We start from the raw sequence: 23137 nt of genomic DNA, 5'->3' as shown, positions 1-23137 counted from the left end.
TTTGAACAATGGGCACATCTGTATGGTCTTTCTTGTCTTTTTGCTGTAGGTAGACTACGACAGTGTCTTGAAGTGAAGCTCAAAACAAGAACCTCATCATGAGAGATGAATGGCGGGGGGGGGGGGGGGGCATCACAGTCATGGAGGAGTGAGCTAACGAGAGGAAGAAACATGCCATCATAGCATGCCATTATAGCATGCCATCATAGATAGTGTGTATAGATGTGTATCTATACACATCTATACACACTATATATGTGTATATACTATATATATATACACTATATATGTGTATCTATACACACTATCTATACACACACTATACACACATACATATATATCATTATATCTGTAGGATGGTCTTAAAATGCTAAACATTATTAGCCTTGCAGTTCTCTCCTGAACGCTTGGTCACTTGAAAAGAAGGATTTCACATCCTGCTTCGCTCTTCACGTCGTGCTAGCTTTCTCTGGAGTACAGTGCCTTCTAGTGGCTTTAGTGGCAACATCATTGTTCCCACTAGGTCAGTCACTTATAAAACTATTGCTGGAATAAACAAGTGTGCTCACTTTAAAACATATTGGCTGTGCATGAAAACAAAATGCATAACAATGTGACAACACATTGGTGGGCATCACACTCACAACATGTTATCTTTGTGCTAGCTCAAATGCACATGTAGCGCAGACGGACACCAATTCCATACAGCACTAAACAACGAAAATAAACATTATTTTCGGTACAGTACACGCACATTAAATGTTCTCGAACATGAAGGATAACAGAATCTATAACTGTTCGTACTACTCACGGGCTGAGCATGACAATGATGTCAAGTCTGAAGCCTCTTGCCGGCTCCAGCTGGCAAGAGGCTCTCTTCAGACTTGACATCATTGTCATGCTCAGCCCGCTTTAGCTGCTGCTCAATGTCATTGATTTGGGCCGACTTGACATCATTGTCATCCTTAGCTCCCTTTAGCTGCTGCTCAAGGTCATTGATTTGGGCCGACTTGACATCATTGTCATCCTTAGCTCCCTTTAGCTGCTGCTCAAGGTCATTGATTTGGGCCGACTTGACATCATTGTCATGCTTAGCTCCCTGCTTAGCTCCCTTTAGCTCCTGCTCAAGGTCATTGATTTGGGCCGACTTGACATCATTGTCATGCTTAGCTCCCTGCTTAGCTCCTGTTAGGGTTAGATGTTTTCAGGGGAGACCCAGACCGCTGGACTTTCCAGTCGCACCAAAAATGAACTGGATCCGGTTAACAACCAAAAAGTATTTAATAAACAAGAGAAGCTAGAACAGTTGCAAACTGAATTACTCTATCGATATCAATATGTCCCCAGGGCAGAGTTCTCACAAGGCCCACCTAATAGCCCAGCCCAGCTGGTAAACTACCCAGAGTGGTAACGGCGCGAACTCTCTCCAAAACCCTCTGGAACTAAGCCTATATTTAAAAGTCTCTGTCCGAAAGTTTAAATGTCCAGTATCAGCCTCTGTGGTTGGCCGAAATTCAATAGCCCCTCCTGGCTTGGGGCAGTTATCATCTCAGTGTTTGGTTGAAGTCGTCCGGACTCCTCCTCAGGTCCTGGTGGTCAGTTGTCCATCCCTCTGTTCTCTGCTGCACCTCTGTAAAGACTCACTCAAAATGTTCCCTTTCTGACCCTCAAAACTATTCATACAGTGTTTTAATACCTTTAGTGACTATACTCCTATGGTTTAATACATTCAATGAGTAAAATACTATAACATAATATCCTCTACAAGTAAGAATATTGTAAACATAATACATTCCATAAGTAAATATTTTGTGACTTTTTAACCTATTTTGACATTATTATTATTGTGACACTTCTACTCACCACTAGGGGTGTTATTTAATCCTACTTATAATATTTCTAATACTGAAATTCTCCACACTCCCTTTAGCTCCTGCTCAAGGTCATTGATTTGGGCCGACTTGACATCATTGTCATGCTTAGCTCCCTGCTTAGCTCCCTTTAGCTCCTGCTCAAGGTCATTGATTTGGCCCGCCTTGACATTATTGTCATGCCTACCCGCCTATAGCTCCTGCTCAAGGACATTGATTCTGGCCGACTTGACATTATTGTCATGCCTAGCTACCTTTAGCTCCTGCTCAAGGTCATTGATTTGGCCCGCCTTGACATTATTGTCATGCCTACCCGCCTATAGCTCCTGCTCAAGGACATTGATTCTGGCCGACTTGACATTATTGTCATGCCTAGCTACCTTTAGCTCCTGCTCAAGGTCATTGATTTGGCCCGCCTTGACATTATTGTCATGCCTACCCGCCTTTAGCTCCTGCTCAAGGACATTGATTTTGGCCGACTTGACATTATTGTCATGCTTAGCTCCCTTTAGCTCCTGCTCAAGGTCATTGATTTGGCCCGCCTTGACATTATTGTCATGCCTACCCGCCTTTAGCTCCTGCTCAAGGACATTGATTTTGGCCGACTTGACATTATTGTCATGCTTAGCTACCTTTAGCTGCTGCTCAAGGTCATTAATTCGGACCTGCTGATTCAACATTTGACGCTCCCTAAATTGATAAATTTGTGCCGGATTCATATTTATTTATTCAAATAAGGAAGGAATAAATAGCTGTACTGTGTGCCTTGAAAGTTCTCAATAACTGTGGACAAAGTCTGGGGTAGGTAGGCTTTATAGTTTCTTTGCCTTTGATCTGGACAAATGATTGTGCCTTTCATCTATTTGTGACGTCATGCCGTTCTAGAGTCTGTTTTGCCTTTCATCTTGAGAATCTTGAGTCATTCTATGCGCCAGCTGTGGCCATTCGGAGACCGGGCGGCCGCTGGCAGACCCGCTGCGGGATGTTTTCCATGCTAAATCCCTTGTGTAGACTAAATTACTATCGCCGGTGATGAGTGATTTATTTATTCATGCTGTGCGTCAGATCGCATTCCTGTAAATTGTGCGATGATATCGTTAGCCAACATGCGTCTTCTGCAACGTCCTTATTCTCTGATTATAGCTTATCCTCTTCACTTGATTCTAGCCGAGGTTTCTAGACCGTTTGGTCCATACATTAGAGCAGAGGTAACCAACACGGTGCCCGCGGGCACCCTGTCGCCCGCAGGGACCAAGTGAGTCGCCCGCAAGACATGTTCTAAAAATAGCACTAGTCATTATGGAGCTCCGTCTAAAATTGTAGTTGTTGTTCTTTTTTTAATCAAAAACGCTTGCAGAGAGTTAAGAGTTGGGTACCCGGAGGCGCACGGCGGACAGCCAGGACGAGGCTGGCGGACCACACTAGGTTTTCAGGTTCTGAATGGCGGGCGCATCCCGTTGGTGCCAGACGCGAGCTGCGAGCGCACCCCGTCGTCAGGTCCGTAAATCCTCGGAACAGGCCGCGGGGCAACAACTCAGGGGTGGCGGGGGTAGAGGCGAGGCAACACAATCCGACCGAAAAGGCCCAGACTAGAGGTTTGAACGCGGGTAGCCCTTCGTACTACTCAGTACTACTCACCTTGAAGTAGCTCTCAGTTTCAAAAAGGTTGGTGACCCCTGCATTAGAGGGAGAAGGAGGCGAACTGTTGCTGCGCCTGCACGACTTCATTCGTACACTCACTCTTTCTGTTGTATTGAGGACAAACCGATAAGCCAGAGATGGACTTGCTGCTGCAGGACTAGGGGGAAAAACGTCTTGCATTCCGAGGTAAGTCAGGCATCATGATGGACAGACGTATTTTTCTTGAATCAAGTTACCTTTCAAAAACATTAAACGTTATTATATTTCAAGTTAGATCGATTGTTTGTATTATTATCTTCTATTTTCAGGTAGTCGTACTGATCCAGATGACTTTAGAGAATTTATTTTAGAGGCATATCCAAAACTCAGACAAGGGGGAGGATTTGAGTTGCTCAAAATCTCTGGAACAACACGAAGTCGCCAAATGGTGTGTTACATCATTTATTCCAATAAATTGTTGCTCTGTACATATCAACTCATCCAGTATTAATTGGAATAATTTAAAAACTATTTTTAGATTGGACAATTCTTTTAGTCTTTCTCTTCCGTTTCTTGGATGGACCAGGCAGAGGATCGTCTTCAGGAACTTTAGCGTGTTCGATTGGACTAGTTTCAGTTTCCTTGTTGAAGTCGGTGCTGCTTTCAGCAGACTCATCACACCATCTGCTTTTTTTGCTGCTCCTCTCCTCTTCTACTCTGTTAGTCTTTCTCTTCCGTTTCTTGGATGGACCAGGCAGAGGATCGTCTTCAGGAACTTTAGCGTGTTCGATTGGACTAGTTTCAGTTTCCTTGTTGAAGTCGGTGTCGCTTTCAGCAAACTCATCCCACCATCTGCTTATTTCCCTGCTCATCTCCTCTTCTGATGTGATAGTCATTCTCTTCCGTCTCTTGAATGGACTAGGCAGAGGATCGACTTCAGGAACTTTAGTGTGTTCGATTGGACTAGTTTCAGTTTCCTTGTTGAAGTCGGTGCTGCTTTCAGCAGACTCATCACACCATCTGACTTTTTTGCAGCTCCTCTCCTCTTCTACTCTGTTAGTCTTTCTCTTCCGTTTCTTGGATGGACCAGGCAGAGGATCGTCTTCAGGAACTTTAGCGTGTTCGATTGGACTAGTTTCAGTTTCCTTGTTGAAGTCGGTGTCGCTTTCAGCAAACTCATCACACCATCTGCTTTTTTTGCTGCTCCTCTCCTCTTCTACTCTGTTAGTCTTTCTCTTCCGTTTCTTGGATGGACCAGGCAGAGGATCGTCTTCAGGAACTTTAGCGTGTTCGATTGGACTAGTTTCAGTTTCCTTGTTGAAGTCGGTGTCGCTTTCAGCAGACTCATCCCACCATCTGCTTATTTCCCTGCTCATCTCCTCTTCTGATGTGATAGTCATTCTCTTCCGTCTCTTGAATGGACCAGGCAGAGGATCGTCTTCAGGAACTTTAGCGTGTTCGATTGGACTAGTTTCAGTTTCCTTGTTGAAGTCGGTGCTGCTTTCAGCAGACTCATCACACCGTCTGACTTTTTTGCAGCTCCTTTCCTCTTCTACTCTGTTAGTCTTTCTCTTCCGTTTCTTGGATGGACCAGGCAGAGGATCGTCTTTAGGAACTTTAGCGTGTTCGATTGGACTAGTTTCAGTTTCCTTGTTGAAGTCGGTGTCGCTTTCAGCAAACTCATCACACCATCTGCTTTTTTTGCTGCTCCTCTCCTCTTCTACTCTGTTAGTCTTTCTCTTCCGTTTCTTGGATGGACCAGGCAGAGGATCGTCTTCAGGAACTTTAGCGTGTTCGATTGGACTAGTTTCAGTTTCCTTGTTGAAGTCGGTGCTGCTTTCAGCAGACTCATCACACCATCTGACTTTTTTGCAGCTCCTCTCCTCTTCTACTCTGTTAGTCTTTCTCTTCCGTTTCTTGGATGGACCAGGCAGAGGATCGTCTTCAGGAACTTTAGCGTGTTCGATTGGACTAGTTTCAGTTTCCTTGTTGAAGTCGGTGTCGCTTTCAGCAAACTCATCACACCATCTGCTTTTTTTGCTGCTCCTCTCCTCTTATACTCTGTTTGTCTTTCTCTTCCGTTTCTTGGATGGACCAGGCAGAGGATCGTCTTCAGGAACTTTAGCGTGTTCGATTGGACTAGTTTCAGTTTCCTTGTTGAAGTCGGTGCTGCTTTCAGCAGACTCATCACACCATCTGCTTTTTTTGCTGCTCCTCTCCTCTTCTACTCTGTTAGTCTTTCTCTTCCGTTTCTTGGATGGACCAGGCAGAGGATCGTCTTCAGGAACTTTAGCGTGTTCGATTGGACTAGTTTCAGTTTCCTTGTTGAAGTCGGTGTCGCTTTCAGCAAACTCATCCCACCATCTGCTTATTTCCCTGCTCATCTCCTCTTCTGATGTGATAGTCATTCTCTTCCGTCTCTTGAATGGACTAGGCAGAGGATCGACTTCAGGAACTTTAGTGTGTTCGATTGGACTAGTTTCAGTTTCCTTGTTGAAGTCGGTGCTGCTTTCAGCAGACTCATCCCACCATCTGCTTATTTCCCTGCTCATCTCCTCTTCTGATGTGATAGTCATTCTCTTCCGTTTCTTGGATGGACCAGGCAGAGGATCGTCTTCATGAACTTTAGCGTGTTCGATTGGACTAGTTTCAGTTTCCTTGTTGAAGTCGGTGCTGCTTTCAGCAGACTCATCACACCGTCTGACTTTTTTGCAGCTCCTTTCCTCTTCTACTCTGTTAGTCTTTCTCTTCCGTTTCTTGGATGGACCAGGCAGAGGATCGTCTTCAGGAACTTTAGCGTGTTCGATTGGACTAGTTTCAGTTTCCTTGTTGAAGTCGGTGTCGCTTTCAGCAAACTCATCACACCATCTGCTTTTTTTGCTGCTCCTCTCCTCTTCTACTCTGTTAGTCTTTCTCTTCCGTTTCTTGGATGGACCAGGCAGAGGATCGTCTTCAGGAACTTTAGTGTGTTCGATTGGACTAGTCGGTGTAGTATCTTGGATACTTCCGGTTCAACGAACGATACAAACAAAGATGGACGCCCACCGCGCCCTATGAGACAAACTGGTATCATTCGTTTTACTTAGACACGTACATGTCAGTAGAAACAGAGTAGTACATGGTGTCAGAATAGCTTGGTTTTCACTTCGACCTGACGACGGAAGATGGAGAACACAGGCGTCCCCACGCCACGGGTGGATTGGGATTCATCTAACCTGCCCGACGCATGGAGAAAGTTTCGCCAGCATGTGGAGCTAATGTTCTCCGGCCCGCTGAGCGCTAAAGAGGAGGAAGAAAAGTGCAGCTATCTACTCCTGTGGGTCGGTGAAAAAGGCAGAGATGTATATAATACATGGACCCTCACGGCAGATGAGAGGAAGGTACTCCAAATGTACTATGCGAAGTTTGAAGCATTTGTAACGCCCAAAGCTAACCCCATTTTCGCGCGATATACATTTGACGAAAAGATACAGAAGGATTGTGAACATTTGGACCAGTTTGTGACTGAGCTAAAGCTGCTAGTAAAAGACTGCAACTACCCTAACGGTGATGAGATGATTAGAGACAGGATCGTTTTCGGTACAAACTCTCCAAGAGTCCGGGAAAAACTACTCAGTCACGGTCCAGATCTCACGCTCGAGAAAGCGATCGACATTGCAGCTCACACGAGCTGTCACAGCAGCAGCTAAAGACTATGGGTTGCCCCGCCGCTAATACAGCTAGCCAGTCTGTTCATGCAGTTAGCAGGAAGAGAACACGGTCGCACGGAGCAATGCCCCGCAAAAGGACGTCAGTGTAACAAATGCAAAAAGCCCAACCACTTTGCTAATATGTGAAGGACAAAAACACAGTAGCAGCCATCAAAATACAAGCCCGAGAAAGTCCATGCTGTTTCAGAAAGCACGGAACAGGCACCAGTGGATCTGTATGTGAGGAATTTAAGTTTTAAAGCGCTCCTAGCGATGGATATTATGTGTTACAATATGTTTACTTGTAGAAGGTTTAAACTAAAGGGAGAGTTACTGAATTTGTTGTGCACTGTGAGAGAAACCAGAGACTTTATGACACCGCCATTAAGTCAGAGAGAGGGGGATGTTGCTGGAGACTTTCTGAGCACAGCCTTCAAGAAGGGGGGTGAATTGGTCAAGGAAGTGGCCGACTGAAGGCCGAAGGGTTCAGCCAATCACTGAGCTGATCGATGGGCTAAGGAATGTGTAATATGAGACATTTCAGAGACTTTGGAGAGACAAAGAAACTGAATCCCCGGAGATAATCAGACCTCATCTGGACCACGAGGCGGACACACCAGTCTGTCGTGTGGTGCGGATGGGGCCTCTATTTCATGAAATATTACTATTGATAGTTAATTCAGTTTGTAAGTGAACTTTGTGTAGTACATTAAATATTGTTTTTAATTTTGAACCGGATCCAGCTCATTTTTCTGATGCGCAGTAAGAAGCTCGCAGCAGAAAAGTACCTGCGGCCTGCAGGCTCTCACATCCTTTGTTTTAAACCTCAACATGTACATTGACACCATGCAATGGACCGGTGAGACTTCCACTGACCACAGCATGGAGACTTCCTGCAGCAAGTGCAACATTTGACTGAAAGTATTCTCAAATCAAGCCAGAGAGTAACGTAATGTCTAAGATGACTCGTTGACATGTCGATGTTTGAATGTTACATAAATGGTCCGAAAAGGATGTCTTCATGCATGTGTGTGTGTGTTTATATATCATTTATTTGTTGTAATATTATTTTGAAGTGTTCACTTAGCACAGTGTTTTTTATTTGCATTATGATCAATAGAAACAGATAACGCTGGTGATGTTACTGGTGTTTTTCTACAAATCAAATATAAACATTTAAATGTGCAACACCGCTTCAGTTGAAATTACTCAGACAGAAGAAATGATCTTGATAAAAACTCATAAAACATCTTCTCCTCAGTACTGTTACAGTGAAAATTGGACTGTTAAAAAGAGCATCTACATTTGCAATTTTCTGGTTTTATAGTTTCCCTGGAGTGGCTTAGTTTCCTTATGGCTCAGTGGCATACATACATTTGTTTGTTCTCTTTTGTCCCATTAGCTCGGCTACAGTGGAGCACTATAAAGCAGCCGTGTTGCTAAGTGGTGTTGGTGATGCTCTGGGATACAGGAACCAGCTCTGGGAGTACAATGAGTCGGGACCAGCTATTCATCAGGTCAGTGCAGGACCAATATGAAAGGAGGGGCTAAGGTTGTGATAAAACTAAAGCACTACTGAAGGTGGTGTTACCCTAAAATGTCTGCCCTTGCCCTTTCTCTCCTTGCAGGAGCTCAAAGAGCTTGGTGGTCTGAAGAACATCAAGGCCGAGCTCCCTGACTGGCCGGTGAGCGACGACACAGTTCAGCATCTGGCACCGGCTGAAGGACTGGCCACTGGTGAGGTTAAAAGGACATTGAAACTATTTTCTCTATCCAGTTTCTGTCCCTCCGTTGCTATTTTCATTTCAAACGAGCAATTTATTGGATTCGATAATCGGTGTTCTGTTGAGCCCTCACTGGGACACACACACCACACCCTCCTCATAACTAAAGGTCTAATCTAATTTCCAGTCTTGCCTTGATTTGCTGCTCTATTACGGCTCTGCACAAGTGAAATGAAAATGGTAGAAATTCAACTTGACCTTTGCTGTGATAAGGCAAACAGCCATTCTTGGTAGCAGGCCCCTTTCATCTTTAAAAAGTTAATAAGGACAACAGTTTGCAGTTTGAACAAGTTGGCTCTGCGTTGTCTCCCTCGTAGGAAAGGCGGGGGAGGAACTCATGCATGAGGCGGCTGCTCGATATGTGGAGGGTATGAAAGACATGGATGGGAGGAAACCAGGGCCTTCAAGCATTTTGGGTGACACAAAGTTAATTTTATAATCATATCTCATTTATTTGTAGTCATGGCAGAGATCGGACTTACTCTCATTTGCCCTTAAAGGAGTCTCCCAGCTGAAGCCTGGAGAGGAAGGGGGCTACAGAGTGCCCTAGAATCCAGAGGGGATGGGCTGTGGAGCGGCCATGAGGTCCATGTGCATTGGTCTCAGGTAGGACGGTTGTCCCATCACGTACCCAGCACATACGTCTCTAGTACCCATTTTTTAGGTGTTCTTGTATACGAAAATCTATCTACGCCTGTGATTATTGTGGCCAAAAGAATTAACGATAAAAACATTATTGCAATATCCTGAAATATAATCATAATAATGATGTCAGTGAAATTCATATTTCACTTTGTTTATTGAGCGTCTATTTCTTGGCGAATGAGTTACACTCTAAATACAATATGAGTGTAGGGAGGTGGAGAGAGAGTCTGTAACCATAACTGTTCGTATAAAATAAATTAAGAGGCGCTCGATTATTTACACAATATTATCATGTGTATTATTAATATGTCCATTTATAAATGTCTAGTGTATATATTGCAACATGTGGGACAATAGTAAACAGCTCAGATCCCTGTCACTGTTTACAATTTTTAATAAAATTATTTTTTAATCACTTAAGTTTATTTGATTTGATCGTTTTAATCAAAACTGGAGTAGAACCGTGAGAGCATTTTAGGCTTTTTCCCATGCATATTCTTTTATTATTTATATTATTGTTATTTTTGATGTGCTATTAAATTATTCAATCAATCAAAATCCTTAGAATAGAAATACAATAACAGTCTTATCCTTATGCATTCCAGTTTCAATGTTCTCTCCTCCATGGTTATTATTTTTTAATTGTCAATTATATTGCGGTATTGCCTTCTCGAGCAGGTAGAGGGCAACTTGATGACTAAGCGAGGGAAAAGGAGATACGTTCAATTCATATCTTTTAAATGGCAGCTGATCCAGCAAATCTAAGCACCTCTCTGTTGTCTTTGGACTTTCATTTGTCTCCTGAAATCTGTAGGGTTTAGTTTTAGTTTGGGACATACTTGATATTTGTAGTAATATGCAAGGACATTTTATTCATGAAGCAAATTTATTAATAAGTAAACTCAGTGTGTGTTACATCAAAAGGCACATGTAAAACACCCTTCCACCCAAAAAAAGCAAAGAACCCGGATTCACCTCTCAGACACAGACAGTAACTACAGTTGTATGTTTGGGGTTAGGGAGCATTACAGTAGCCCTCCTTGGTAGTTGGTAACATGAACTACATTTACTATGACTTGTTTCGACATACTATACTATGTCGAAACAAGTTTCTTAAAAGAAATGGCTTGATATATAAATCCTCCCAATTATTGATTTGTTTTTAAAGTGAGAGAGTTACTGACATGACTTTCAAAGTTAAGGTCAGAGTCCAAAATAACTCCTGACTTACTGTCTCTGAAATACGATGAGTAAGTGTGAATACATTTCCTCACTCTGGTTTTTGGGATCTACAATGATCTGATGATTATTTTCAATCGATTGATCTTCTGATTATTTGATCTATTAATTAAGTGTAGGGAAAAATGTCCATCCCAGTTTCCCAGATCAAAAACAAGCTCATCTTTAGGTTGGAGAATCTGAGAGTGTTTGACATTGTTGCTCAAAACGTGATTTAAACAATTAATCAGTCAACAAAATAGTTGCGATTAATATAATAATATAATGTAGATCAACTAAGCAATGATTCCACTAATCGTTTAAGCTCTAAACTCGTCACATTTGGTTGTAAAGAGGAATTAATCCGGAATTGGATGGTAGTCACCAGCTTTTAAATTGTTCAATTTAAATTGCAGAAAGAGAAAGAAATATTCAGGCAGGTTCTGGAAAAGGTTAGGATGATAAAGCAAAATGAAATGTCAGTGGAGTAGCATTATTAAAAATGCATAGTGCAACTTGGTTTGGTCACCCAAGGACACAAAGAAAACGTGACATTAAACATTTCAAACACATTTACAGTTGAGGCACACAGCTGCTGCTTTTATCCAAAGTAATTTATAATAAATGCAGCAGTGGAATCACAGTCTTTGATCACTAAGCAGAAAATAACATAAACAGAGTTCCAGGGTGAAAGCGTGAGCCAGAACCAGTAAAAACAACAACAATGTGGAGTCAATTAAAGCATGAAAAGAGGTAATTACTGTAAACAGAAGTTTTTAATCCCGACAGAATACTAACACAGAAAACGTATTTATCTTCTATATGATGGACCTCATTAGGTTTATGGTGGAACCTTCAGCTACATATATCATAATAACATAATAAAAGCCGATAAGGACGTAAATACTTTTTCCCCATCAGGTATCCGAAGCCTGACCAGCTGTTGTCGCTGGTGGCTGTTGCAGTAGAGACGGGCAGGATGACCCATCCTCACCCCACTGGTTTCCTGGGAGCCGTAGCATCGGCCCTTTTCACGGCATACGCGGTCCAGCGCAGGCCAATAACTGCCTGGGGTCTAGGCCTGTTGAACGAGGCCTGTCCAATAGCAAAGAGCTTTGTTCAGGGTCGAGGCTACGCCGTGGAGGAGGCCGAGAGAGACCGGGACTACTTCTGTGCCAAGTGGCAGTGGTATGACCTGCTGAAATCAGGCTTTGTTATGTTGTCATGCTGTAGTCAGATCTCCTACATCAGCAAACTTCTATTAACCTGTTACAGTCTCAATTTCACTGGTTTGGTTTAGTTCAACCGCACAGAACTCATTTTTATTATAAAATATTGCTCCTGAAGACAATATAAAATTCATACATATGTTTCTTACTTTTCGTTTTAAAATAATGTGTGTGTGTGTGTGTGTGTGTGTGTGTGTGTGTGTGTGTGTGGAGAGATATCTATCTATCTATCTACTGTATCTGTCCAGTGGATTCGTCCCTTGAACAGCCGTATGGATCTGTGGGCTTGACCTGGCATTACTTTCACGCTTGCCGGTAAACCGTGTGTAGTAGGCAGATTCGGCAGCACCCCCACACACACGGAGGTCATCAGCTCCCTCTTGTGGAGAATTATCGGCAAAGATTCTTTTCAAGGCTGACTTCATGTTTACAAACGAAAGGTTTGGACATGCGGTAAGCGCTAATTGTTTGTCTTTAACATTAAGTCCTGCAGTATCAAGTAGCTTGAAAGCTGACAGCATCTGGAAGCTCCATCTTGAACTTACGTATTCTGTTTTACCGGCACTCAAACTCGACAATGTAATCGACCATGGAGACGCCATTTTCTCTTGTGATCCGGTCAAACTCTGTGTACGCCTCGTACTGGCGATCCGTTTCCTCTTTCAAAAACACAGCGTCCAATTTCGTGAGAAGTACATTCATTCCTTCATCGTCGTTCAAATCCACTGCTGCAATTTCTAGTGCACTATCCCTCGCTCTTCCCGTCAGCGATAAAGCGACCGCCAAGGCCTGCTTCTTCTCCTCGAGGTCCGTCACCAGCCTCCAAATTTCAACTTCATTTTTCCAGCTCTCGTAGGACTTCTTCTCGTCAAACGGCGGCGGAACTTTGTAATTGCCAGCAACCATCCTCTGCTACCATGTTAATGCAATAACTCCAGCGACAACTGTACATGTTTAAGACTTTACTTAATACGTATGCACGACATTAACAACAATGGTTACACGTCTTCCGTTCCTCTAGAACTAACTGCCTTACACGCATGCGCACTCGTTAACTCAGTACTTAACACCGGGACCGCAGCGCCGAGCAGCTCTACGCCCTGTCGCACTGAGAAGGCCGCCACACACACACTGCGTCCCAGCATCTTACACTGAGGGGAAACTAGGCCACACGGCCTGTGGTACATCGATCTAGAGAGCTCTAGAGAGCTGTCGCTGAGCCACAAAGTGTGGCGTCATACTGGCCTGAAGGGAAAGCAGAGTGCCCCACTAACCCAAAGAAGAGTCATTTCTGCAACGAGGACCGTGTGCCTCACCAGGCTGGTGTATTAAGACGGTTCCCTCTAGTGACCATTTTAAATTAACATGCGAGTGGAACAAATTCAAGCTAATGAGAATCCAAAAAATCCCCCTCTGAGGTAATTACTTAATTTCGTCAGCGTGACTGTCACAACCCGGCTCCTAGGCTATGACAAATACGGCAAAGACACAACAGATGATGGTTATGTAAAGTGTTTATTTTAACCAAATAAAGAAATGGTTAACTTTATGAAGTGTGTCAGTCAGTAACATCAGTAATGTCAACGTGGATGCGTGTGTGATAAAGTGTGCGTGTTGTCAGCAGAACCAAACATAACCGGCAGCGATCACTCCCCGTATACCAGAGCAACACTGGAGCAGCTTTATGCTCCAGGACCAGGTGCTCTGCAGTCAATCAGCCACCACTGCTGTTAGAGGCAGGGCCGCCACAGTGACATAATAGCAAATGTTTAACGAGCTCTTGTTGTGTAATGAAAAATAAATGTGTCTCATTATGGATGTTAACCGCTTCATGCAGTGCAAAGCAAAACGAACACTCAAACAAGTACAATTAATGATACAATAAATTAAAACAAAGCTTTGAAGTTAAGTTGAAAACTTTATTTTTTTGGCCATTGTTGTTTTAATATTTTTTTTGTCTTGTCCATTTTATTTTTTTTATTAATTATATTTTCCTAGAGGAGAGAAGAAGCAAAGGGGTGTTTTCTACTACTGGGTCGAGTTTCTTTTCAAAAAAAGTGAAATGATTTGCTAAAAATCCCCTCTCCTTTCATGCTGTATCCGTGAGAATCCCACGACAGTCTGTCTCCCGTGTGTGTCGTGGTACAAGGCTAAAAACACACTGCTGGAAGATGGTGTCTGCTGCCGTCTTTCATCCGTATATTTTCCTCTCCGACTCGTCCGCCCAGCAAGGTGCCTCATGTCTCTGAAATGGGAAGAAGTTGGAGAGAAGAGGAGGATGGCAGCAGGGGTCGGCCATCATTGGCATTAAAAAGGTCCTCGGCGACACCGAGGTTTGTTACTGATGAATGTTGCAGCAGAAGAACACGCTGCTGCGAGACTTTCTGTACGATCCTTTCAGTTTGTTTTTCATGAGTCGCGTTCAGTTTGGGCCAGCAGGCGGCGGGGATGTTGGGGGCTCATTCCTAAGAAGAGTTTGGGAGGTGGGGAGGAGGGTAGATGGGGTTTAGTTTCCTTGCTGATGGAAGGGAGCAGGGTGTGCTTGTACCTGCATTGCTGTGAGGGAAACAGAAAACACTATAAATGCTACACTTCAAGCCACAGACAGCATCAAGGGACGGCTTTTGCTTTCACGTCTCGTACCTTGTGGATGTCCTATGTAAAAGTGTTGGTGTGCTCCTTGCTGTGGTCCATGCTGGGGATGCTGGGGCACTGAGCCGGGGCCCTGCTGAGGAGGCGGCTGCAACGTCACTAACTGGGGCTGACCGTGGCCCCCCCGAGTGGTGGGGACCCGACATGGCTCCCTGTACATGGGCCTGGAGGAGAGGGGGGGCAGCAGATTGACAAACCAAGTTTAAGATACAACTTTCTTTTCATTTCACACATGCTCTCATTTGCAGTGATGGCTGTATCATACCTGTGCTATCTGTCCAAGGGGGTACGCTTGTGGGATACCCTGGTGGCTGTGGATGCTGTAGCCTTGAATGGGGTAAGAGGCTTGTGGAGACGTGTGGCCCGGCGGCATGTTGGGTGGGGTGGGTGCTGACAGGGGACCTGAGTGGTACAAGGACTGGGGCTGAGGGCCTGACTGGGCATTCTGAAAGGAGAGATCACAAAGTCAAGAGATAATTGAGTAATCTCAATAACCGGGACCCACCACCTCCCCAAATGATTTCATGTGACGAGTATAATTTTGGCCCAGGCTTGTCCGCCTGTTACAATGCAATTCATCTAGAAATCTAGACTCTGAATTGGGACGCATCATAAGTGTTTCGGTATATTTGGGGAATTCCATGCAGTCCTGTATCTCACCTGTCCAGGGCTCGGTGCAGCGTGCTGGGGAGGGGGCTGGTTGCCTGTCGGGGTGATGGAGGGCTGGGGCTGATGAACTGCACCCGAGTGGTGGGCAAAGGACTGTTGAGCTGCACAAAAAAAGAAGAAAATGATGCTCTATACTGTTGTTTTACTATCAATAGAATGCAAGACTCTTAATAGAAGTACAGACATGACTCATCGTGATAAAGTATTTAGCAGTACAACCTTAAATTCAGAATATTGGAGCGCTCTCTACATTAGAGTGCATAGAGATATTTTGTTTTGGGTCCACTCACCGTAGATGCCCTGTGGTCCCTGAGATCCGTCTCCCTGTGTAGAGAACTGGGGGCCTCCTGGGGGTCCCATGGCTTGTGGGTGGGGACCCCCACCTTGACCTATCATCCTAGCTCCACCTTGCAGCATGGAGTACATCGGCTGAAGAGGGAGAAGAAGAGCTTAAAGTGACTTGAAAAACAGTTGTTTATTTTAATGCTACTGCAAACACTCTGCTTCACATGGATTTAAACCCTGAATTAAATAAAGGGGTCAGAGGGCAGACTTCCTACCTGTCCAGGGTAGGGTGTCATGGCCTGGATGACCTGCTGCTGGCTGTACTGCTGAGGGTTGTACTGGAGGTAGGACTGAGGGTAGGGGGACGCTACCAGCGGGGCCCCAGCTGCTGACGCAGCTTGCATCATGGGCGGTGCTGAAGAACCGTGGTCAGAACGCTGCGCCACTACTTGGCCTGGAGGACGCAAAGCATCATCAAGACGACAGAAACGTGAAGGATAAACATTACAGCTTCTTACACTTTGTTCAGCAAATGTCACTGCACTGTTGTACCACAGGTTATAGATATCTGGCTTTGACAAGAGCCGACAGGACATTCATCTTAGAAAGCAGTTTGTGAAAATGTAAATTAAGAATTAAAAACGCTGCTTTTACCTTTGGTCCTGGGGTATTTTCCCTGGCTGACTGTAGACATGGTGTACTGGTACATTGGTGGGGGCTGAAATACAGAAATGATTCAATTCAGTTCAGTGTTAATTTGTATAGCCCAATATCACAATACATACAAAGCCCTCTGTCCTCAGACCCTTGCATTGGATAAGGAACAACTTCCCCCAAAAAGCTATTTAACTAGTAAGAAAAGGAAGCTACCTAAAACCTCATTTATAGGAGCAGGCAGCTGGTCAAAATAGGACAAAAGCGCTTCACAAGCACCAAGATGGGAGGGTGGATTAATGGCTAATTTAATATTTGACTACTGGGCATCAAATACCGAGTTGGCAATATAAGGATGAGTTGGACCGGTGTGAAATGGAAAGCTTTGGCTTGCTCTCCTAAACTATTTGCTAGCTCAGTGGTTTTGTCAACCCTGAAGACATCCGCAACACTTCAAGCTGTTTAACTTCAGTCTATTTGACCGGTTATGCAACAACCATCTAATTCTAACATCTAAACTCGACTCTGCCGACACGCTTTGGAATATCAAAAGGTATCGTATCATTCAGAGGCTTGCTTTAGGAAGACACAGTTGCCAGGCTGGAAAGTCTGAAGGCAACTTTTTCTGCCATCTCCAGGTTTGCACAACATTCCTTCACTTGCCCACTGAGGACGTGTCACATATTTTAGAGATAAACTATATAAATACATCCGTAGATTCTACATTTTTATATTATTTTTGACTTTTTATAGACAAAGTAATCAGCATAATCAAAATGAATCGATGACGGAAATAAATGTTTTTTGTAGCTCAAACTAAATTATCAGGAATTTTAATTATACTGTTGCGCTACAGATTTGTTGAGTTTCCATGTCTTAAAACAACACAAGCATTAAATATGTAACCGTTGATTTGCTCACGTACCTGCACAGAGTGGATCTGTGACACATAGGAGAGGTAGGGGGTGTTGTACAGTGGACCCTGTCCGCCGGGGTGCTGAAGGACCACTGGGCTTGGAGGAGTTGGCCGAGGACGGGTGGGCGCAGTGTTGGGCTTCGTCTGTACGACAACAGAACCAGAGGTAAATTAAATCTGCACGTCACTCAGCCAATCACAGGGGACTCAACATTTCATTAGAGACGCACCAATTCAGATTATTTAAAAGTCTGACCTGACGATTCCTTTGGACAATAATTGACAGTAAGGGTCCAGACTAACTTTTTTTACCACCATTCTGAAAACTTATTACAACCCTTCCGAAGTGTGAACTGTCAACAATTCTGTTATCCTTTTAGTTTGTTATCTGTCGTGGTTACTTGTATTAAAAAAACACAATTAAAATGATGTGTGTGTGTGTGTGTGTGTGTGTGTGTGTGTGTGTGTGTCGACATAAAAATAAAATAAATTAGAGACATGGGACTGATCGGCCGATCAGCTGAAAACCGTAAGCGGTGCATCTCTATCATTTATTATTCGATATAGGAACACTTCCTAAATATGTATCCATAAGTGAGACAACAGCAAAGTGCCAATAAGTCTTTGAGTCTAAAATATGAGCTGCAGTAAGTATTTATCATTATTTACATATACATCCTTAATAGTTCAGTTCACCAAAATAACAAAACCAACAACATATTTTCTCACTTTCCTTTTGTGTTATCGCTCCATGCAGATAGTTTTGGTTTCATCTGTGCAGATGTTGTGTCTCTAAACCGTGCTCAGTCTTCTATTTCGGTGTGTTTGGGGCGACTCCATTTTGGATCCGGTCAAACTATCCTCTGGTGTATTCAGAGTGGCCAGACTGTCAGGTTTGAACAGGTTTTTCACTTGTGTGTTTCATTTTCCCCGGCTGTGACATCGCTGCCAGTATTGTTTTCACCATGTGAGTCTGTGTTTGTCTTCATGGCTAAATGTGGTCCTGGAGACATCTAGCAGGAACTAAAGCTGGTTCTGAGTGCTTTGTCATGTGTTTCATCATCTCTGTGTGTTTTGTCATTCATCTCTGTTATAGTGTCAAAAAGTCATCCTGAGGACAACACACACACACACACACATCAGAGACATGGGTCTCTTCCTCCATTCAGCGCCCATCCTCTACCCTAATCATTTACAAACAGTTCCTAAATGTTAAAAATGCTCGAGGGATTCAATTTACAACAATATTTAACTGAGAAAATATAGGCGGGGATCGGCTCACGTAAAAGGCGTCATGGGTAGGGCGAAGCCAGAGGACACTGGTGGAGGCAGTAGTCCTGACGTGCAAATTGGTCGTCCGATCTGGGTATAGGGGCGAAAGACTAATCGAACCAGCAGCTGGTTCCCTCCCAAGTTTCCTTCAGGATAGCTAGTGTCTCGCAGGTTTTTTTCTCACTGCATTCACGTGAATATGGTTCACTACTTGAGTTAATGTACTTGAAGTGAATATGAACTGTGAAGTATTCAGAAAAGTAAAAGTAACGGTACAGAACTATTATGATCAAAATATACTTAAAATACTAAAAGTAATAGTCTTCATTGTGCAGAATGGCCCATTTCAAAATAATGTCAAATTAAATGACTATATTATAAATGCTGATTCATATGTAATTACATTTGATCTTGAAGACAAACGCATTTTCCACCAGGACATAAAACCGGAAAACATCTTGATCGAGACCAGCTCGGACATCCCGCGAGTTCGCCTCATCGACTTTGGTCTGAGCTGCTTCGTTAAGAAAAGAGCCTCTTACCGCGTCTTCTTCGGTAAGACGTCTGGCTTTACTCCTGCTCTTCACTAACTTACCCATCTGTGACTTTACATTGAAACAAAGATCCTCATCCTCACTGTCTTTTTATTATGTCTGTATATTCTAGGTACTCACATCCCCCCAGAGTGGTACGATCGTGGGTTTTACAGAGCCGGACCTGCCACAGTGTTTCAGATTGGAGTGGTCCTCTTTGAGACGCTCCACAGTGATACATTTGATACCATCGGGTTCTTTGCAAACGAGCTGAGAATCAGCAACGAGCTCTCCGAAAGTAAGAAAAACATACATAAACATGTCGGCAGACACAAATCTGTTCATTTTAGTTCACACTGTGATGGATCACCGGAGCCGTCGCCCTCACCTTTCTTCTCCTTCATTTCTTGGTGAAAGAGATGTCCAAGAAACGGAAAAGTGAAGAACTTGGAGCCGACTTGCCCACATCCCAGATGAAGAAGGAAGGGGTTGCCTTTGGAGGTCCCCTGTCTCCCGAGTTATTCGACAAACGTCTGCCTTCCAACTCTCCGTTACGTAAAGGGGCCGATCTGCCCAGGAGTCTGTGTGTGACTGAACCCAAACAGCCAATCCTTCGAAAAGCAGGTTTGCTGCAGGTGAGACTTAAGTGGAGAATGATGACTCAAATAGTTTGACCTGACACGTATACTTGTTATTCATCCTATAATTCTATTTAAAATGGAATCTTTGTTTTTTTGCAGGACAAGAAAGGGCGTTTAAGTTAAAGTAATAGTCTTCATTGTGCAGAATGGCCCATTTCAAAATAATGTCAAATTAAATTACTATATTATAAATGCTGATTCATATGTTCATCAATTTAATGTTGAAGCTAATTTCAACTACTACCTATACTAATACATAATAATGTATTCATTATCAGAATCTTCAAAGTGAAGACATCTTCAAAATAAATGTGGTGAAGTAAAAAGTACAATATCTCCCTCTGAGATCTAGTGGAGTAGAAGTATAAAGTAGCAGAAAATGAAACGTATAGCAGCCTATAAGTAGCCTACCTCAAAACTGAACAGTAACTTTACATGAAGACAAGTCAGCAGTGGCAGCAGGACATGAAGACATTTAATACTTCATTCAAAAAGTACTTTTTTGTTGTTATCACATTGCCACGTATTTACACGATGTAGTATTTATTCATTCTTTAAAGTCTTTGACTTTAAGATCAAGATGAACAGTTCATAGAAACAACCTGAGGACATTTTAATAGTTTGTAGGAAAGTCAGCCAGATGAGAAAGAGTCAATATCAAGTATTGTATGCTTGTACACATAGTATTTTATGCATTGTATGAATATATTCAGTGGATAACCTCCATCTATACAAATATACTGGACACACACACATACACTATTTACTATAAACACTAATTTGCATAATTCTGGAACACTTGATTGTTCTGTTACAGACATGACCTCATGATAGAACATTTCATCATGTTCTATGTTCCGCTCACCATGTTCTATGTTCCGCTCATCACAGCTTTATAAGAAGACACTCGGTGGCAAGTTCACTCAGTGAAGCATTGGATCAGTACTCACACAGTTCTCCTGTTCGAAACTTCTTCAATATCTTAATGGACAAAGACTCTGCAAAGAAGACAATGAATTGCGGTTCTCCGGCCCTTAAAAGAGATCAAGGTAAGTGAGAAATCCAGGCATAAATCTAGGGAGGGAGGAGAAGGCACTAATCTAGAGTTAGTACCTCGAGATAGACCTGATTCCTGCTGTTGAGACCTTTTTCTTACTGTGATCTGAGTCTGTGAAATGATGAAAGATGACAGTTTCATACAGTTAGTGACATTAGCTCACAACAAACTGATGTTCCACTTATTTTTCTCATTTGTAGATCTCAATACCAGCACATCTGAACAAAGTTCAGCATCTGGAAACCCTAACCGGACTATCAGGCCCCCCAACGCCACCTTTCGTTTTAACCCGTCAAGGAATGCTAAAAGTGACGACCGAACCTCCTCTGACGAATGTGGCCTGACAGAAGTGACGGAGAAAGTCAGAGAAGATGTAGAGGCGTCCACCTTAGAAGACTCTGGTAAGCTGATCATGTGAAACTGCTGTTGGAAATGTATCCCATCATCAGTTTTTGTCCACGTTAGTGTTGTGATTGTCAACAAACTGATGTTCCTCTGTTTGTTTTCCTCATCTGTAGAAAGCTGCAACACATCTGTGGAAGATGTGAGCAAGAGAGGCAATAAGAGGAAGGCCGTCGCCGGTGCTGAAGGTCCAGAGAAGAGCAGGCTGGACCTGAAGGAGGCCTCTGGACCTACAGAGACTGAACACACCCAACGGGGTTTGTCGGTACATGGCACAACAGGTCAGTAGTTTGGCTTTATTATGTTCAGTGTAAAATCATAATTTATATTAGATATAACAAACGTAGGAGGGATTCATATTTAGGTAACATATAGTTGCTGTTACTCACAAATGTAATAAAACTGAATATTTGTTTTTCTGTTTAGCTGAATTTGAGGCCAAATACCAGCAGCAGGATCTGCTCGGCGAAGGAGGATGTGGATCTGTGTTTGCTGGCTACCGCAAAGCAGATAATCTACCTGTAAGTGTTACACACACACACACACACACACACACACACTATGGTCAGGAAGTGCTAACCAAGTCTTGTTTGTACCTCGTAGGTTGCCATCAAACACGTTCCTAATGACAACATTCTCTGCCAACACGTGAGTGAGCAACACCTGCTGCTGTTGAAATGTGCTGCGCTCTCTTTCTGAATGTATTACGGATGAATCGTGTTTCTCTCTCATACTCAACTCTGTTGTGATGTTTCAGAAAGGGATCTCCGCGGAGGTCACCGTCATGTCAAAACTGGCGGCCAAATCAGAGGGGACATCGGCACCCGTATCCCTGCTGGACTGCTACAAACTGGACCAGGAGCTGATCCTGGTGCTGGAGAGACCAATCCCTGCCAAAGACCTTCTCGACCACATCAAAACTAACGGAGGCCCCTTAGACGAAGAGGAAGCCAAGGTAAGCTGCTGTAGTCGGCTCCGAGTCACAGCCATGAGAACATGTCAGAACATCCTCCTCTCTGATCATCATCTCTCTCTTTTTGTCTGTCAGGTGATTCTGAAACAGCTCATCGATGCAGCAATTGATCTTGAAGACAAACACGTCTTCCACCGGGACATAAAACCGGAAAACATATTGATCGAGACCAGCTCGGACATCCCGCGAGTTCGCCTGATTGACTTTGGTCTGAGCTGCTTAGCGAAGAAAACATCCACTTACCGCGTCTTCTTCGGTAAGACGTCTGGCTTTACTCCTGCTCTTCACTAACTTACCCATCTGTGACTTGACATTGAAACAAAGCTCCTCATCCTCACTGTCTTTTTATTATGTCTGTATATTCTAGGTACTCACATCCCCCCAGAGTATCACGATCGTGGGTTTTACAGAGCCGGACCCACCACAGTGTTTCAGATGGGAGTGGTCCTCTTTGAGACGCTCCACAGTGATACATTTGATACCATCGGGTTCTTTGCAAACGAGCTGAGAATCAGCAACGAGCTCTCCGAAAGTAAGAAAAACATACAGAAACATGTCGGCAGACACAAATCCTTTCATTTTAGTTCACACTGTGATGGATCACCGGAGCCGTCGCCCTCACCTTTCTTCTCCTTCTTTCTCTCCAGATTGCCAGGATTTCTTTCGGACAAGTTTGAACAGAGACCCTGATCAGCGTCCTACCCTGAAACAGCTCAGGAGTCATCCATGGCTCTGTTAACCCCACACACACGGGTGTGGTGTGTGTTGTGTGACACAACACACACCACACAAGTTGTGTGCGTGTGGTGCGGTGTGTGTTGTGTGACACAACACACACCGTGAAAGGTTTTTTTTGGGGGAGTTTTTCCTGTTTTGTAATTTGAGACAAAAATAAATAATATACAAAAATAAATTGAATTGAATTGAATTGAACACACACCACACGCACAACACAAAATATGGAATCACCCAGTAATATGTGTAAAATATGATATCTGCGGTAAATATATGCTTTTCCTGCACGTCC

The 23137-nt window shown here is 43.5% G+C and overlaps 2 protein-coding genes and 1 pseudogene across 2 annotated transcripts; 2 read left to right on the top strand and 1 right to left on the bottom strand.

The window, feature by feature from the left end:
- Positions 1-6530: 6530 nt before the first annotated feature.
- Positions 6531-13605, top strand: LOC142938334 (ADP-ribosylhydrolase ARH1-like; annotated as a pseudogene).
- An 860-nt stretch (positions 13606-14465) lies between these two features.
- Positions 14466-17550, bottom strand: LOC142938305 (ataxin-2-like protein). The gene is made up of 9 exons (XM_076081594.1): positions 17545-17550; positions 17242-17376; positions 16317-16380; positions 15938-16116; positions 15668-15806; positions 15369-15478; positions 14974-15153; positions 14813-14872; positions 14466-14612 (listed from the first exon to the last, which is right to left on the bottom strand). Exons 1-9 carry the CDS (start codon positions 17548-17550, stop codon positions 14466-14468), a joined length of 1020 nt encoding a protein of 339 aa, XP_075937709.1.
- A 1677-nt stretch (positions 17551-19227) lies between these two features.
- Positions 19228-22931, top strand: LOC142938330 (serine/threonine-protein kinase pim-1-like). The gene is made up of 11 exons (XM_076081621.1): positions 19228-19335; positions 19455-19672; positions 20570-20727; positions 20936-21136; positions 21254-21418; positions 21564-21658; positions 21741-21785; positions 21895-22092; positions 22186-22366; positions 22478-22642; positions 22758-22931. The coding sequence occupies exons 3-11, from the start codon at positions 20664-20666 to the stop codon at positions 22847-22849; spliced, it is 1206 nt and encodes a 401-aa protein (XP_075937736.1). The 5' UTR covers positions 19228-19335; positions 19455-19672; positions 20570-20663; the 3' UTR covers positions 22850-22931.
- Positions 22932-23137: the final 206 nt, after the last annotated feature.

This window comes from Anarhichas minor, unplaced genomic scaffold (assembly GCF_050575085.1).
Source record: "Anarhichas minor isolate MPS153535 unplaced genomic scaffold, ASM5057508v1 ptg000082l, whole genome shotgun sequence".
Classification (NCBI taxonomy): domain Eukaryota; kingdom Metazoa; phylum Chordata; class Actinopteri; order Perciformes; family Anarhichadidae; genus Anarhichas; species Anarhichas minor.
Note: the sequence above shows the minus strand (reverse complement) of the source record. Positions and strands in the feature narration are given on the sequence as shown.